A 16266-nucleotide genomic window follows, 5' to 3' on the forward strand; every position below is an offset into this window, starting at 1 on the left:
GTATGGTCCTTGATCTTCCCTTCAAAAAAAAAAAAAAGTTGCGAGCTTAGCTAGTTAGGCTCATTATGACCGGAAACACCAACACCCCCTACTATTTTTCTTTTTTCTTTTCTTTTCCAAAAGAGTTACAAGCACCGGGGAACCAAAAATTTTAAGGCGGGTTATCGGCAGGTAAATAAAATAATTATCTAATTCGTATTAAAATGTATAAACATTTTTTTGTAAAAGATGGGGTGGTCAGCCAGCCACGCAATTTAGATGTCTCGTAGTAGCTTCGTCACTGGTCACAAAGATATTACAAATAAAAAATGAGATTCGAGCTTGTGACATAGTATACACATACCTTCGATTTTAGCCATTACAACAAGACCTTATTAGGGTGAGTTTATCCCTAGTCTCGAAGGGAGTCTCGAGTTGAGTCTCAAGCCTAAATCTTGGAATAATGTGGTAAAAGATTACACTAAGTCTCGAAGTGAGTTTGAAAATCCAAGACTCACTCAAGACTCACTTAAGACTCCACTTTTTTTATTCCTCCAATCAAATCATGCCACATCATCAAACTTAATTTATCTTATTTTACCCAACTAAATTATTGATGGTTTATGTATTATTTTATTTCATTTGCCTTTAAGTTTATGTTCTACATCTTTTGAATTTAATACTATGTTGTATTATTGTTTCTAATTTGTATAGAACATATGTCAATTTCGAAATTAACATTTTCTTTTATTTTTTCATTTTTTTCTCGAATTATAAAGTACTTTGTTTTAGAGCCGATCAACATGGGCTTGGCCCGCTGGCCCGGCCTGACCCGATCCGAAAATTGCCGGGTGTTGGGCAGAAGGCCCGACCCGACCCGATTTTTTAAAAAATATACGGTCTTTGGACAACGCAATACAACAATTTTTGTTATAAATTTGGCCCGGTCCGAAATTGGCCGGAAAGCCCGCTATTTTTAGCCCGAAATAGCGGGGTTTGGGCATACAAAATTTGCACGAAGCTTGGCCCGCCCGCCCCGACATAATGGACAAATTTTTATGTTCTCGACCCCGCCCACCTTTTGATCGGATCTACTTTGTTTATATATAAGAAAACATAGTTTCAATATTATTTGGGAAATGTACCAAAAAAAAGATCACAAATTCTTATTTACAATGGGTGTACAATAAATATTGTACACCGGAGTAAAAGTTAACTCAAAATGCTTAAAAGTTAAGCTTATATATATGTAAAAGTTATGTATTTTTTAGTGATAAATTTTTTAATTTTAGTAAAACTTATTTCTTTAAAATGACAAATAATGTATAAAATTAATCATTTAACCCTTTAAAAAGTTTATCTATCAATTTTTTTTATTATTAATATAAAAGTTAATTAAAACTAGGTTAAAGTTACAAAAAATTAGGTAAAAGTTATCTTGGTGTACAATAAATTTATTGTACACCTAGTGCGTGCAAGACCTTTTGAAAAAAGATATATACATAAAATATTTTAAGAGTTAGGTGAGTCTGAGGTGAGTCTGGGGATAATGTGTAAAATTAGGGTGGGTTTTGTGTGAGTCTGGATAATGAAAAAGTTAGTGGAAAGCTGATGTGGCAGAGTCTGAAGATTGAAGGTGAGTCTGAGGATAAACTCACCCTTAGTATCGGGGTGCTGCACCACTATATAACAAATATCATATAATTACGTGGCAAGCGTTTTAATAAGGAGACGAATATTATTTCAGTTTATCTGCCAACACATATAGTAGTATAGTACTACACACACATGCTATCCTATTACACAAAGCACTGTCTATTTCACCTCACGCCAATTAACTCTCACATAACATTATAACACCCCACCCCCCCTTTCTCTCCTCTGTCATTCAAATTTAATTTAATTTGGGGGCTTTCATTCATTCAATGTAAATAAGCACAAAACTATGGCAAACTACCAATGTGATCTCCAAATCCATGTCAATGGCCAACAAACATTCTTCCTCAATCAGGTAACTTAACCCCCCATCATTTAATTCGATTTCCAGATAAAATCTTTGGGTTTCATGTAGGCTACCCCATACTATCCTATCGTGTTAATTTAAGGCCTTTGACATCATTAATTGTTGTATCAGAAGAAAATCATTAATATATTATAACATCGTTTTTAATTTCCTGCAGAAAATCCTTTCATCATTCTCAGGGAAGCTGAAGAGACTGATCAAACAAGAAAAGAAAAGAAGTCATAGCAAGAATTTGAGCTTTACCCTTGATGGTTTCCCAGGAGGTTCAGATGGGTTTGAGCTTGTTTCAAGATTCTGCTACAACAAAGGCCGAATTCCGATCACAGTTCATAATGTTTCTCAACTCTATTGCGCTTCGATTTTTCTGGGTATGACTGATAAATTCTCCAGTTGTAATCTTCTGCAACAATCTGAAACTTTTCTTGAAGAAATGTTTCATTGGTCGTGGGGTGATGTGCTTTTCTGCTTAACAACTTGTGAACCTTTCTTTTCTTTGGCTGATTCTAGTACCCTAATTGATAAGCTTATCACCACTTTGCTTGCTAAAATTGCACAAAACTCAGATATTTCCCTAATATTTTCTTCGAATTCCTCCTCTTCGTCTTCTCCTGATAACACTATGTCACGAAGAATTCGGCTTTCAAGTTCATCAAATAAGACTAATACACCCGATTTGAGCAAACCACTGTCAGGTTCAAGCACCAATTATACAAGCAGTAACACTAAAGCATGGTGGTTTGATGACTTAGCAACACTATCACCCATGGTTATAGAGAGGGTAATAAGGAATTTGGGTGCTTTTGGAAGTGACAATAACAGCTTATTACTCACCAAATTCACCCTTCATTACCTTAAAACCGCGCTGCAAAGCAAGAAAAAGAGCTTAATTTACTCGAAAGCTGATTACAGCGGACTTGCAGATACGGCTGTGTATGGGGTGATTCTGATGGGAAGGACTGCATTCTCTTGCAGAGCATTGTTTTGGGTAATGAGGCTTGTAACAGGATTTGGACTTAGCAAAGTCTGCAGCAGTGGATTGGAGAGACTGATTGGAAGTATGCTTGATTCGGCGAAACTGGATGATTTATTAATATCTGGTGGTCATAGTAGTAGTAGTACTGATGGGAGTAATAATGTTGGAGGAGTTTATGATGTTAATCTTGTAATAAGATTAATTAGAGTGTTTGTACATTGTGAAACTGTTTCATTACCAAGAATGAAGAAAGTTGGGTGGTTGGTAGATCAGTACTTGGCAGAAATTTCACCTGATCACAACCTTAAGATCTCCAAATTCATTGGTGTTGCACAAAGTTTACCAGATTCTGCTAGAGATTGCTTTGATGGAGTCTACAGAGCCATTGATATCTACCTCGAGGTAATTCCTTTTTCTTTTAATTTTACCTCCTACCAAATATAGCATAAGCATTTTCTTACTATTATTGCGCCGAATTATGCATTGGTGTGTGCACCGCTGTCAAGACGTCAGTAGTGAACATTTACTATTTTACTATGATTGCCTTCGCTACAATGAATATTGCTTTAGCAGTAGTGAATATTTACTGCGATTCCCTTGGCTACAGTGAATATTGCTTTAGCAATAATGAATATTTACTATTTTACTGTGATTGTCTTGGCAACAGTGAATATTGCCTTAGCAGCAGTGAATATTTACTACTCCCTCCGTATTTATTTAAGAGATACACTTAACCGGACACATGTATTAAGAAGAAGAATTAAATGAAATAAAATAATAAAACAAGTAGGATTCAATAGATATTTTAAGAAGCAAAACAAGTGGGGAATGTCATTTTAGGGGGTGTAGTTATGAAATTATTTGTTTAATAGGGTGGTGGGACATAAGATATATTAGATAGATTATTTAATTAAATAGTGGGATTGAAAAGTTATTAAAAATGACAAGTGTATCTGTTAAATAAATACGGCCGGAAAAGACAAGTGTATCACTTAAATAAATACAGAGGGAGTATTCTACTGCGATTTTTTTGACGACAATGAATATTGCCTTAGCAGTATTGTTCTACTGCGGCTGTCTTAACACCCGTGAATATTGCCTTGTAAAAATCTACCGTGTTTTGTTATTGGGTATAGTTTAATTGGAGTTGATGTTTGTTTCTTAGTTGTGTTCTTATCCATAGATAGAGGGGGTGATAGATGTTTTCTTGGACTAAAACTTCAATTCAAGACTACAAAATGAAAGGAGGTCGACATAGTGGGGGGTGGTGGGGGGGAATAAGACAAAGGATTCCCTGCCTATGAGCTATTCCTAACCTTTTCCTATTGTTACATACTTACATGTTGTTCTCCTTACCCCCACAATCCTTCCTTCCCCTACCCATTTTCGGAGGCTACTTCAATAAGTACATTGGTATAATTTTACTGTGTAAAAAGTAAAAACCCCTGTCACACAAAAATTACATTGTTATGGTTTTAGTTTAAGTGCAGTATATACTTGCCTTATTCCGAAATAAAAGATTGTGCCTAATATTTTACATAGCCTCACATCAAAAATAAATAAATAAAAGCTCACATGCTCGTGATCAGAACAAAAGAATGGAGGTGGGGGTAATTTGGTAAATAACAAGGATGAAGGATATATAAATAAGTGAAAGAGTGAGAAAAGCCAAAGCAAGTGCATTGAGTGTTTGAATATGTTAATGCATGTAAACTGTAAAGTGATTCCTCATATAGTCATATTCCAAAGATCACAATTTAAAAAAATAGTGGAGCAAATGGTCCATGCTCTTTTCCTTAGATGGTTCACATATATTGTTAGATGGAGATGTTTTTCTAAATTGTCAACTTCTAAAATCATAATTAAAGCCCGTTAGTATCGTTGTGACAATTACTTTTACTTGTACTACCTTTTTACTTTTTGTAAATGCATGGTATTAGACTGAAATTCGGAGTTGATCAACATATAGAACTTTAAGCTCTGCTACTTAGGCTCTGTTTGGTAGGGCGTAAAACGTTTTTATGGAAAACGATTTTCTCCTTTTAATCATTTTACGTTGTTTGGTTGGGTAAGGGATGTAAAACAATTTTCCATTACTTTCTCAAAGATGGAAAACTCTTTTCCATTTGAAAGGGAGGGAAACCACTTTTCCTTCTTTCCTCCTTACCTCCCTCTCCTTTCTTCCCCTCAATCTTCACCATTTTCTCCCATTTTCCTTTAAGTTACCAAACAAAGGAAAACTAGTTTGGAATTGTGTTTTCCCTTGAAAACTATTTTCCATGAAAAATCGTTTTACAATGAAAATGTTTTACGCCTTACCAAACGGAGCCTTAGTACTTACTGTTGTCGCAATGGTATGTACATAAGAACTTGATGTTTTAATTTTATTGGCATGCCTTGTACCTATACAATATAAGCACAATCATATTAACTTCATTGGCATGCATTGTCCTTCAATTATGCCAGGATTACTTTATTAGCACAATCAATGAACATGATCATATAACATTTGGTTATTTAATCAATGAAGATACTTGTCTTTTCTCTAGGGACCACAATGTTAAATCAATATGTGGGTCATAGTTAGACTGATTTAGTAACTACACAATCTAGGCATTAGCCTCATGTGGACCCCTAAAGGCTATAACCCCAAATATCAGTAACAAAATTGTGTGTGGCTGCTAAATGAGCTTCGTACCTTAGCCACTGAAATTAATAACAAGGAAATGATTGCAAAAATACAAAAAAGAAGAAGAGCAAATTGAGGTTAATCCGTTATTGCGCAGTATTAGAATTTGAGTCATTAATGCAACCCAATAACGGTGGGCTAAAAATCACGTCGAAAATACCTTTTGTGATGGGCTAATAATTAAATAATGACGGGAACAACCGTCGCAAATGCCTTTTACGACGGGATATTCCATCAATGACGGCCTCTTTTTATGACGGGTTAGAAACATGAAATTCAGTCATTATTAGCCGTTAACGATGGAATTTCCCATCATTAGTAGAACAATTTCTTGTAGTGTTGGTTCTTAGAGAATTAGTACTCGTAATATTGTGCTTATACATACATATTCCCTAGATTTCATAATTATGCTCCCGTTTAATATTTTATACACTATTTATAATTGGAGATAATCTTCTAACTCTTTATAATATACGGAGTATGAGCCAAAAACGTATATACATAGGGTCTTATTTGATTCGCATCAATAAATAATTAATGTAACTAGTATGTAACCCGGGCGTTGCCCCGGGTTTTGACTTTTATTCGGGTTTTTTTTTTTATAAAAATATGTGTACGTAGAGATGATGTCATCATCAAATTACAGTGGCGACATATAAGATTAGTGGCCGATCAAGAACCTCCCCGATTAAACCCCACATCCAAACATCTAAACAAAGTCGGATCCTTTTCTTCAAAGTAATAATTGTACATTTATGAATTAAGTAATCATTCCTTTTTTTTGCATTCACTTTTATTCAATGTATTTGTTTATTGTAAAAAGAATATATAGGCTTATATGGAAAGATATTACATAAGTTGTAGTGGGTTAAGATGGTAAGAAGTGTAACTTTTAACAAAGAGGTTTGGTGTTCGATCCTTGTTAGATGTTTTTTGATTGTAATGACGTGTCATGATGCTAATTAGTGGTGACGTGGCGTAATAAGGAGATGTCTACGTGATACGTATACGTTTTTCAAAACGCAACGTGAAAATTAGAAATTGAAACATCATTATGAAAAGGAGGAAGATTTCGTAACGGTATTATTAAGTTTCTTTTATGTTCTTTAATTTTACATGTGTGTTCGACAACGAATTAAAAGTTAATTAAAAGTTATACGGAGAGTAATGAATGTATTTGGTTTTAGTATTTGATTTGAAAGTCAAGAAATTGTTTATAATGGCCTAATGTTTTTTTTTTTTGTTCGTTTCCGAATGAGTTACAAGGGCATATAATGTGGTAATGTTAATTACATGATAAATTATAATTTTGACTTGCAGTCTCATCCGACCCTCTCATTTGAAGAACGATCAAGGTTATGTCGATGCCTAAACTACGAAAAACTGTCATTGGAAGCATGCAAGGAGTTAGCAAAGAACCCAAGGATCCCCCCTAGAGTAGCAGTTCAAGCACTTGCTTCTCAAAAACACACAAATTACGAGCCCCCGTTGAAATCAGACCAATTAGAATACTATTGTGAGAGTCCTAGCATAATCAAGAGCAACAAACATCAAATTGTTGTGTATGGATCAAAACAACTAACAACACAAAAATATGATCATCACGACAATGCAGAAGATGATGATGATGATGATGATGATGATGATGATGATGATGAATGTGTATCAGAAAGAAGTGAAGATATGAAGTTGAATATGCAAAGAATGCAATGGAGAGTGTTGGAATTGGAGAATTTGTGTAAGGAAATGAAGACTCAAATGACCAAAATGGTGAGCCATAACAACAACAAATCATTTACCTCCCCTACAACAACATACAATAGACCAACTAGACTTTGTTAATATTATATTCTTGCCCCCTTTTTTTTTAAAAAAAAAAAAACTCTCAACAAGTGTATAAGATGATTTTTTTTTTTTGTCTTTCTTCTTTTTATATTTTCCTCCCAATATTTAAAATTTTGTGTCTTCAATATTGGTATACTAATTAAGCTTGTAAATTTGAGGGTGTGTATGTTATTAGCTTGAGAAGTTACTTCTATAATTTCCAATTTTTTTGAATGTGGCAAATCTATTGGGCTTATAAGTGGATCAGACTCTCCTCCTTCTTATTGTGTTTTCCAGATCATTTTATATTATTTGAAATTTATCATGGTATCATAGTCAACGATTTTGTCCCCCTATTTGTCCTTAAAAGGAGCGCAAATTTGTTGCACCCGGGTACCACCAAGCTGGTTGTACCCCCACCAAACGTCGTCGTATCATACCCCCATCAAAACGACGACGTTTTTACTTGTTTTCATCCCTTCCTAACTTACCTTCTTTTCCTAACTTACTTTTTTTTTTGTTACTTCTTCCTCAAGTTGCTTTCATTACATGCCAGTTGTTTGTTACTTTTTGTGAAAATTTAGGGTTTCTTTTTATTTTTTCCTCCCTATTTTCCCTCTCATTTGTTTCCATGGAGCTTTCAATTATGGAAGATTTTGAAGCTCTACTTGAATCTAAAACTAGAATTCTTAGTGAATTGATGATAGAATGTAAGTTTTATGTTTTAATCGTTATTTTTTTTGATATTTTTTAGTTTAATCGTTTTTTATCCGATATTGTGATTTTGATTTAATCGTTTTTTATTTTAATCATTTTTGATCCGATATTGTGATTTTGATTAAAATATTGTTATGATACGGCTATTTTTCGTGTTTTTGCAGGATATTTCGATTTTGATTATTTGTAATTCTTTTATTTAAACTATTTCGTAGATGAACTTATTTTGACCAACTGTACGTTCAGTTTTTGTTCATTATTTATTTTATAATTTTATTTATGAACAACACATATATTCATAATCAATATTAAGGCCAAATCTTATGATTATGTATCCATTTTATTTGGTTCATGATCAAGATTATGGGTGCGTAATATTTAAATCGGAGTTTAGAGAGTACCCAACCAGGATACCCTTTCCAAAAATTTAAGAATGTAACCAAAATCGAAACCTGTTATACGAATTCTTAATTGAAACATGCTATACAGATTCTCAATTTTATTACCATAAACTAAAACTTATTATCCAAATTCAGATTTCGATTAAGAATACCCTTGACATTTTACTCACCCCCATTCGAACTAACCCACTCTTTCTTAAAAGTCGTACTTGTAGTAGTTAAGTAGGACAATAAGTTGCAACTAGTAGAACACAAAAGTTGAGATCCAATAACAAATTAAACACATATGTTGAAGAGTGTGACAATCCCACTTTTAAATGTGTGTCTGGTTAACCAAAGTTCGGTAATGACGAGACTTTCATTAGGTAGAGATTTTGTTTCACGCGGAGCTGTCAAAAACCGGTCCAATCTGAAAATCTAACCTGAACCGACCATATCTGTAATTGATCGAAATCCGAAATATTGTTAAGACACGAAACCGGTAACCCTATCTGTATCCGATCCACTAAATCAATAACCGATTTTGACCTGATATTGTAAGACCCGAACCCGAACCCGACACCTGACTTGAAGATGACCGATAACCGAATTAACCCGGTCGGCACTAATCCGAACCCGATTAAACACCCTACCCGATGCAACCCGAAATCGATTGTAAATCGATGAAACTTGTTATTGACCCGACCTGTGATAACCCTTTACACGATTTCACTCGACATGTTGATAATTCGACCTGTCATTAATTTTTTTTCGAATTTCATTTGTCTTGGCATATACGTACGACTTCTTATGTACGATCGTAAAAGTTGTGTTTCACCTACATTAATTAATTCGAAGTACAATATAAATAAGCGAGTATCAAATCATAACGAAATCTTAGTTATTTGGAGTTTTACGATTTAACAGGTTGCGATAACCAAATCGATTATTGACTCGTAATCAAAATTCACTTAATATATGTATTGAGTTGACAAGAACGCACGATGACTCAGTCTAAATACATCTCAAATTTAAAATAAATTTATAATAACTATTTACAATGTAATAAAAAAATAATTATAGGTTAAAACTTAACTATACCTAATAATTTTCTATATTAACCCGTGTTCGAGAGTGAACCCCGACTTAAATTTTAACCAACCCAAAAATTATCCGATCCGAACTTGACCAGAACTCGAGATTAACTGTTACAAACCCGACTATATATGACTTGAACTAGAAATTGAACCCGGCCTGAACATGACTCGGCCTGAACCTGGCTTGGGGAAAAACCCGACATAATACGACCGAAAAATCAAAAAGACCGAATCCGACCTAAACCCGAGTGACAAAGTAACCCGACACGACCCGACCCGACCTGATCTTGACCCGAAATCCCGACCCAATAACCTCCTTTGACAACTTTCACGTGGAGACTTGTGTACAATGTAACCTCTACGCTTTAATCCTTTTCAGTTTTGTCAGCATTTGTGTTATTGATCTATGTTCACTTATTATAAACTTATCTATTTATACTATATATTAAAAGGTGTTTCTAAAGAAATGTATGTTTCATATGACGCTCTGTTTATGAGTATTTTCATTTCATGTAAACTTCACATATTAAAAATTTAGAAAAGGAGCATGTATAAGAGTTGAACCTACGACCTCACGTATAAACATTAAAGTGTTTACCATTGAGCAACAACACATTACATGCTTATTATTGTGTTAAAATACTAATAAATATAATAAAAAGGGTATTGATTAATAACATTTTCAAATAAGAATAATATAAATGTTACTGCAGTAACCCGGGGCATCGCCCGGGTCTAAAAACTAGTTTTAACTTTAAACCATGATCTTTTCTGAACTCATCTTATGTAATTTTTTTTTATTTCTTTTGAAATAAGTAGAAATAATGTAAATAAAATAAGGCTTTAATTACGATAATAACTCGTCTCTTATCAATTTACATGCTATTTATTTAATTGTTAGATCATAATTAGTAATAAATTGTCTCTTTATATATTCATCCATAGCTAGTTAAGAGCATCTCCAAAGGAAAATTAATTGTCAAATTATCTTGTCATTCCACCTAAGATTTTAAGCTAATTAACTTTTTAGACAGTTTGTATTCCAATTCTAAGCTAATTTACTAAACTAGCTCTTGAGCCCATTCAAAGAACGGGCAATTATATGATAGATGTTTAGCGTCCTTTTAAAGTCCTAATGTTATTGGGGGTTTGTGATTTTGTATGAATAAATCAACACCTACTATTTAAAAATTGAAACCATAGATGATTAGATGACATGTGTCACCATCTCCTTTTATACATAAATTTTTGATTTATTTTTTTAATTTTTAATTTTGTTGTTTGTTATATATTACTAATCTAACATCTCTTACGACGTACAATTCATCTTCCTTATCCAACATCAAATCACCATTTAATTCATATATTCATTCAACCTCCTCCACTTCATCTTCCTTTTTTATATTCAATATTAATTAACCATTTATTTTATACATTCTTTCAACATTCAAATTTCACTTCTATTTAAATCATATATTCCCGTTAAAATCACAAGCCCTCAATAAAGTTAGAACTTTAAAAGAAGGCTAAACAACCACTGTATAAATGCCCGTTCTTAAAAACTACTAGTTATTTAAATAATATAGGTGGATTTTGAAGGTTGAAAGAATATATATAAATTAAATGGAATATTAATATTGTTTGGGATGAAGTGAAAAAGGTTAAATAAATATATATAAATTAAATGATGAATTGATGTTGAAAGAGGAATATGAAGTGGAAGAGGCGTTAGAAATATAGCAAAAAAAAAAAAAAATGATGGGTGAAGGGAGAAATGACGCATGACATTTAATTATGTATGATTTTGCTTTTTAAATACTAGGTAGAGATTAACTTGATATTTAAATTGGTCCATTTTTATAATCAACCATTTGATTTTAATTTTAATTTTATTTTCATTATTACTTAAATTCCTATTGCACCAGCTTGCCCAAACTAATTTGCTTGGCCAAACTAATTTATTAAAATCACTCCAATGATTAATTAAGCTAGTGCTCCCTACGTATTTAATTAAAAAAAATACATTTTTCATAATCGACCGTATTTAATCAAAAGGTATATGTTTATGCCAAATTTCGTCTAGGGGCGACCTTTGGCTTGGGTCGACACTAACTAAGCAAGAATTAAATAAAGGAAGACAAAAGAGACACGACACAGAGAAGTGTTGACGCGGAAAACCCAGGAATAAGGTAAAAAATCGCGGATAGCTATGAGGCTATCAATCCACTAAGTTTCCTATCTGATTGTTTGTATATTATTCTAGAAATCAATGTAGCAAAATTAAAAAGTGAATACAAGAGCAATATGAATGCTTTAATAGCTTGAGAGTATGAGAGCTTGAGTTAACGTGTCTTTGCTTGTCACCGTCTTCTTTTATACGCTGGTCTCTTCACTTAGTTGGTTAGGAGAATCCCTAAAAGATAGGGGTTATCCGTTGCCCATGATTTTCTATTCCTTTCAACTACTTCCGTGATCTTCTCACCGTCTCTTGGACCTTTTCTTCCCTTATGACGGCGCTGTGGATCTTAGGCTTTGGGCCTGGCTTTTGCCCTAGTCCCGTTTGTCCCAATCATTGACGTCGTTGGTCCTATGTCGCCTATAGGCTATCGCTTATCCTTCGTTGTTCGACGTCGCATCTGACATGTCCTCTTGACTCGACCTCGACCTGCGACACGATCAAACCTAGTTGACACGACATGATCAAACGTCAGAGCGGTTAAGTCGTTAGTCCAAAAAGTGGGATAACAGTTTGCCCCCAATTGTGATTTTGCGGAGCCATTCAAAGCAAAAGAAACAATTTCAATTTTTGAAAAATAAACCGTCTATAACTGTTTAGTTCGTGGGACAAAAACCGCTCGAAATTTCAGAGCAATAAATACTAATCTACGACATGCAATAAAGTTTCTTCACACAGAGTTTCCAAAAAAGTTTCCAGATCTGAAAACGAGAGAGAGAAAAGGAGAAAGAAGAATTCGGTTTTCGCACTGAGTTCGTCTGAATTCAGGTAAAGTTCACTTGTTTTTTTCGATTTTCCTGTAGAATTTCATAAATAAGATGGTTAGATCTAAATCCATTGTAGTTAGAGGGAAGGGGGAGTCGGTATCTGTTCGGGTTAAGTCCCTTAATCCGATATACTCTACCGTGCTGGATCCGGCGGCGTTTATCGAGCTGGCTGGTTTACCGCCGTCGGCGGAGGTGAGGATTCCAGCTTCAGACGAAGAAGCTCTTAACTGTCCTGAGGGGTATGTCATCATGTACGAGTATCCGTTCACAATCGGTTTTAAATTTCCTTTCACTCCGTTAGCTAGGTCCTTCATTGAACTTTTTCATTTGAGTCCGGGTCAGTTGATGCCCCAGATTTGGCGGGTGTTCGCGGTGGTGCAAGGAGTTACCGCAGACTGGCAAGTGCCTTTTGACTTGTCTGACTTGATGTTTTCTTACGACCTGGCGCTGAAGGAGTGTTGTAGATATACACTAGTCACAAAGAAGGGGAAGAAGAATTTAGGCGTTGGCTTAGCTGTGAACGACAGGGGTTGGCAAAGTCGTTTTGTCTATGTGAGCAAGGATTCTTTGGGAGATAAAGGGCAGTTTTTGGTTGAAGGGTGGACGATGGAAGGTAAAGGTGGTTTTTTTTGTTTTTGTTTCTCGTTATTTTACTGAACCTTGCCTTACTTGGTTTTGTTTTTCAGTCGTCAAGGCATCGTCGCTGACTGAGTTGAACGCTGACTCGATCGACAAGTACAAGAAGTTTTTAAGTTATCCTGTAGAGGCTAGATCTTTTAGTTGCGACGGTGGTTTCCTAGACGGGCAGGAGGAGGCTGGGCCAGACGACGTCGAAGGTGCAGAGGAGGAGGTAGAAGAGGAGGTAGCTCCCTTGGTTCGTCGTCGCAAGAGATTGGATTTGGCTGAGGAGGTGGTAGCAAATTCGTCGTCTGCTGAGGAAGAAGAAGATATGGCTGACACTTCAGGTTTGTGTATTTTTTGGCTTTTTGGTTACGTGTTTGGGGGTTTGTGTTTTACGATGTTGTGTTTTTTTTTTTGAAGAGCACACGTTGTCAAGTAGGCCAGTGTCGCGGATGTCGCAGAGTGAAGTGATGGAGAGGGCGAGGAAGCGTCTGAGGTCGACGGCTGCCGCTGGTGGGCAGGGCTCGTCTGCTGCGTCTGGCAGTCGGGCCATGTCTGTCATTTTTCGCCATTCTAAGATTGGGGCGTCGCCTGATACGCCCGTCGTTATAGGTGGTGAAGGTTTCCATCCTATTGCTTCGTCGTCGCCTCCGAAACCGTTCAAGGCGCCGTCGCCTGTCGCTGCTGCTGTTGGTGGTGTGTCTGCCGGGTCGGCCAAGAAGTGTCCGGTCGAGAAGAGCGCTGTCGAGACACGGTTATTTCCTTGCCCCCGGACTTCTTGGGCGACGGTGAGGCGACCGTTATTTGGCCTTACGCTGATCGTTTGATTCTGCCTACGACAAATCAGCGATACCACGAGGTGGATCCTCTTCCTGTTGCGTCGGACGCTGCTGAACTTAGCTTGCGGGTGAGTATTATGTTATTTTCGTTTGTCGTGTGTAAAATGTTCATTGTGTTGATTTTGTTTTGGGTATGCGTTGTGCGCAGGCATCTCAAGCTGCGTTGGCTGTGCGTAGGCAATGTTCGCTACTGTGCGACGAATTGACCAACGCTGGAAAGCAGTTGGCGGCGACGAAGAAGGCGGCTGCGTCGTGGGAGGCTAAATGGAAGGTCGCCGAGAAGAAAGTGGTCGATCTGACTGCAGTGGTTAAAACGAAGAACGAGCAGCTGAAGACCAAGGACGAGCAGCTTGCTGACGCGGTCAATGAGTTGAAGAAGGTGAAGGAAGAGTTGGTCTCGACTTCGGAGGAGATGGAGGGGCTGCGGAGTTTGTATGAAGCTTTGCAGGAAGAGGCTAAGGATGTCGAGGCTCTGGCCATATGGAGGACAAGGGCGCAAATGATGTACTCTTGCATGATAGGGGAGACCAGTATTTGGCCATGTCAGAAGGAGGTGGATGACTTTCTGGCTAACGGTGGTACCATGGCGGAGTTATCAGTTCCTGTGGTGGACGTGGACGAGGTGGAGGCGGATACTGCCGCGACAGTCGCGACCGACGCCGACGTTACTCCTCTGGTCGAGGACACTCCTACGTTGGAGCAAGGGGGGGAACCTTTAGATGGGCGGCATGAGGGAGACGCACTTGTCGTCGCTGCTCAGGAGGTGTCTTTGGAGAAGACGTTGGACGTGACTGACGTCGTCGTGCCCCCAGGCCAGACTTCTACCCAGGAAGAGATTCAGGTGGAGATTCAGGCGGAGATTCAGGCTTCCACCCAAGAAGAAGGGATGTAATAGTTCGTAGTTTGAATATTTTTTGGTTTTTTGTGTTTTGTTTGTGAATTTCTTTACTCGTCGTCGATGGCGACGACGAGGTGGTTTGGATAACTTGTGTTTTATTTTCGTAACTTGAATGTTTTTACTCGTCGTCGGTGGCGGCGGCGAGGTGTTTGGATGATATTTGTGTTTGCATTTTGTAGGTCGTGGCCCCAGGGGTCGCGCAGTTTGTAATTTGCGATATAAGTGTGTTCTTTTTTCTCTTGTGTGTGACTTTTGCATTTGTGCTTCACATTTTTTGTCGCGTGTCGTGCAACGTGTGTTTTACGAAAAACATATATTGAAGGTGGTAGAATTATATGCATGTAAAACAGTACCTGTGTCGTTTGTCCATCGTTTTGTTACTTGGGATTTACTTTCCGTCGTACGTCGTCGATTCTAGTTGACATTCGTTGGGTGTCACTTTCCTGCAAAAGGAAACATGGGTTGCTAGGAGGATTGGCCGTTGGGGATGCCAACGGCCCTCTGATGCCTAAGTCAGTAATGGTTCCGAAAAAATAAAGCGATAAAAAGAAATGACAAAGGTAAAAATGATGGTACGACAACTGATAAAACTGGATACGACGAACGTTTAGAAGTGATAGAGTTTAAGATGTGTAGCGTTCCAGCTTCGGGGGACTGACTTGCCGTCTTTGGTGGCGAGTCTGTATGCCCCCTTTCCGACGATTTTGTCGATCAAGTACGGTCCTTCCCAAGCTGGTGCGAGCTTACCTGCGTTTAGTTCCTTTGTATTTTGGAATACCTTGCGCAGCACCCAGTCGCCTTCCTTGAACATTTTTACTTTGACGTTTTTGTTGAAGCATTTTGCCACGATCTGTTGTTGCGACGCCATTCTTATCAACGCTGCTTCTCGGAAGTCTTCTGTGTTGTCGAGATTTTCACTAAGTTCGACGTCGTTCTGTTCTGGTGTCATGAGTCCATATCGTGCACTGGGCAGTGTAACTTCAGGGGGTAGTACTGCTTCGCACCCGTAAACGAGTGAGAAGGGAGTCTGTCCCGTCGCCGTCCTAGGCGTCGTCCTATTGGCCCATAGGATGGATGGCAGCTCTTCTGCCCATCGTCCCTTCTTATCGTCTAGCCGCTTTTTTAGCGATGCGATGATTGTTTTGTTGCTGGACTCCGCCTGTCCATTTGCTTGGGGGTATCTTGGCGTCGACGTCTTTAGCTCGATGTTCCACGTCCTGCAG

At 37.2% G+C, this 16266-nt stretch overlaps 1 protein-coding gene across 1 annotated transcript; it reads left to right on the forward strand.

Moving 5' to 3' along the window:
- The first annotated feature begins 1756 nt into the window (after positions 1-1756).
- On the forward strand, positions 1757-7705 carry LOC110802929 (BTB/POZ domain-containing protein At3g19850). Its single transcript, XM_022008384.2, has 3 exons — positions 1757-1990; positions 2160-3377; positions 6985-7705. The coding sequence occupies exons 1-3, from the start codon at positions 1925-1927 to the stop codon at positions 7504-7506; spliced, it is 1806 nt and encodes a 601-aa protein (XP_021864076.2). The 5' UTR covers positions 1757-1924; the 3' UTR covers positions 7507-7705.
- The last annotated feature ends 8561 nt before the right edge of the window (positions 7706-16266 follow it).

Source organism: Spinacia oleracea, chromosome 2, assembly GCF_020520425.1.
Source record: "Spinacia oleracea cultivar Varoflay chromosome 2, BTI_SOV_V1, whole genome shotgun sequence".
Lineage (NCBI taxonomy): Eukaryota > Viridiplantae > Streptophyta > Magnoliopsida > Caryophyllales > Amaranthaceae > Spinacia > Spinacia oleracea.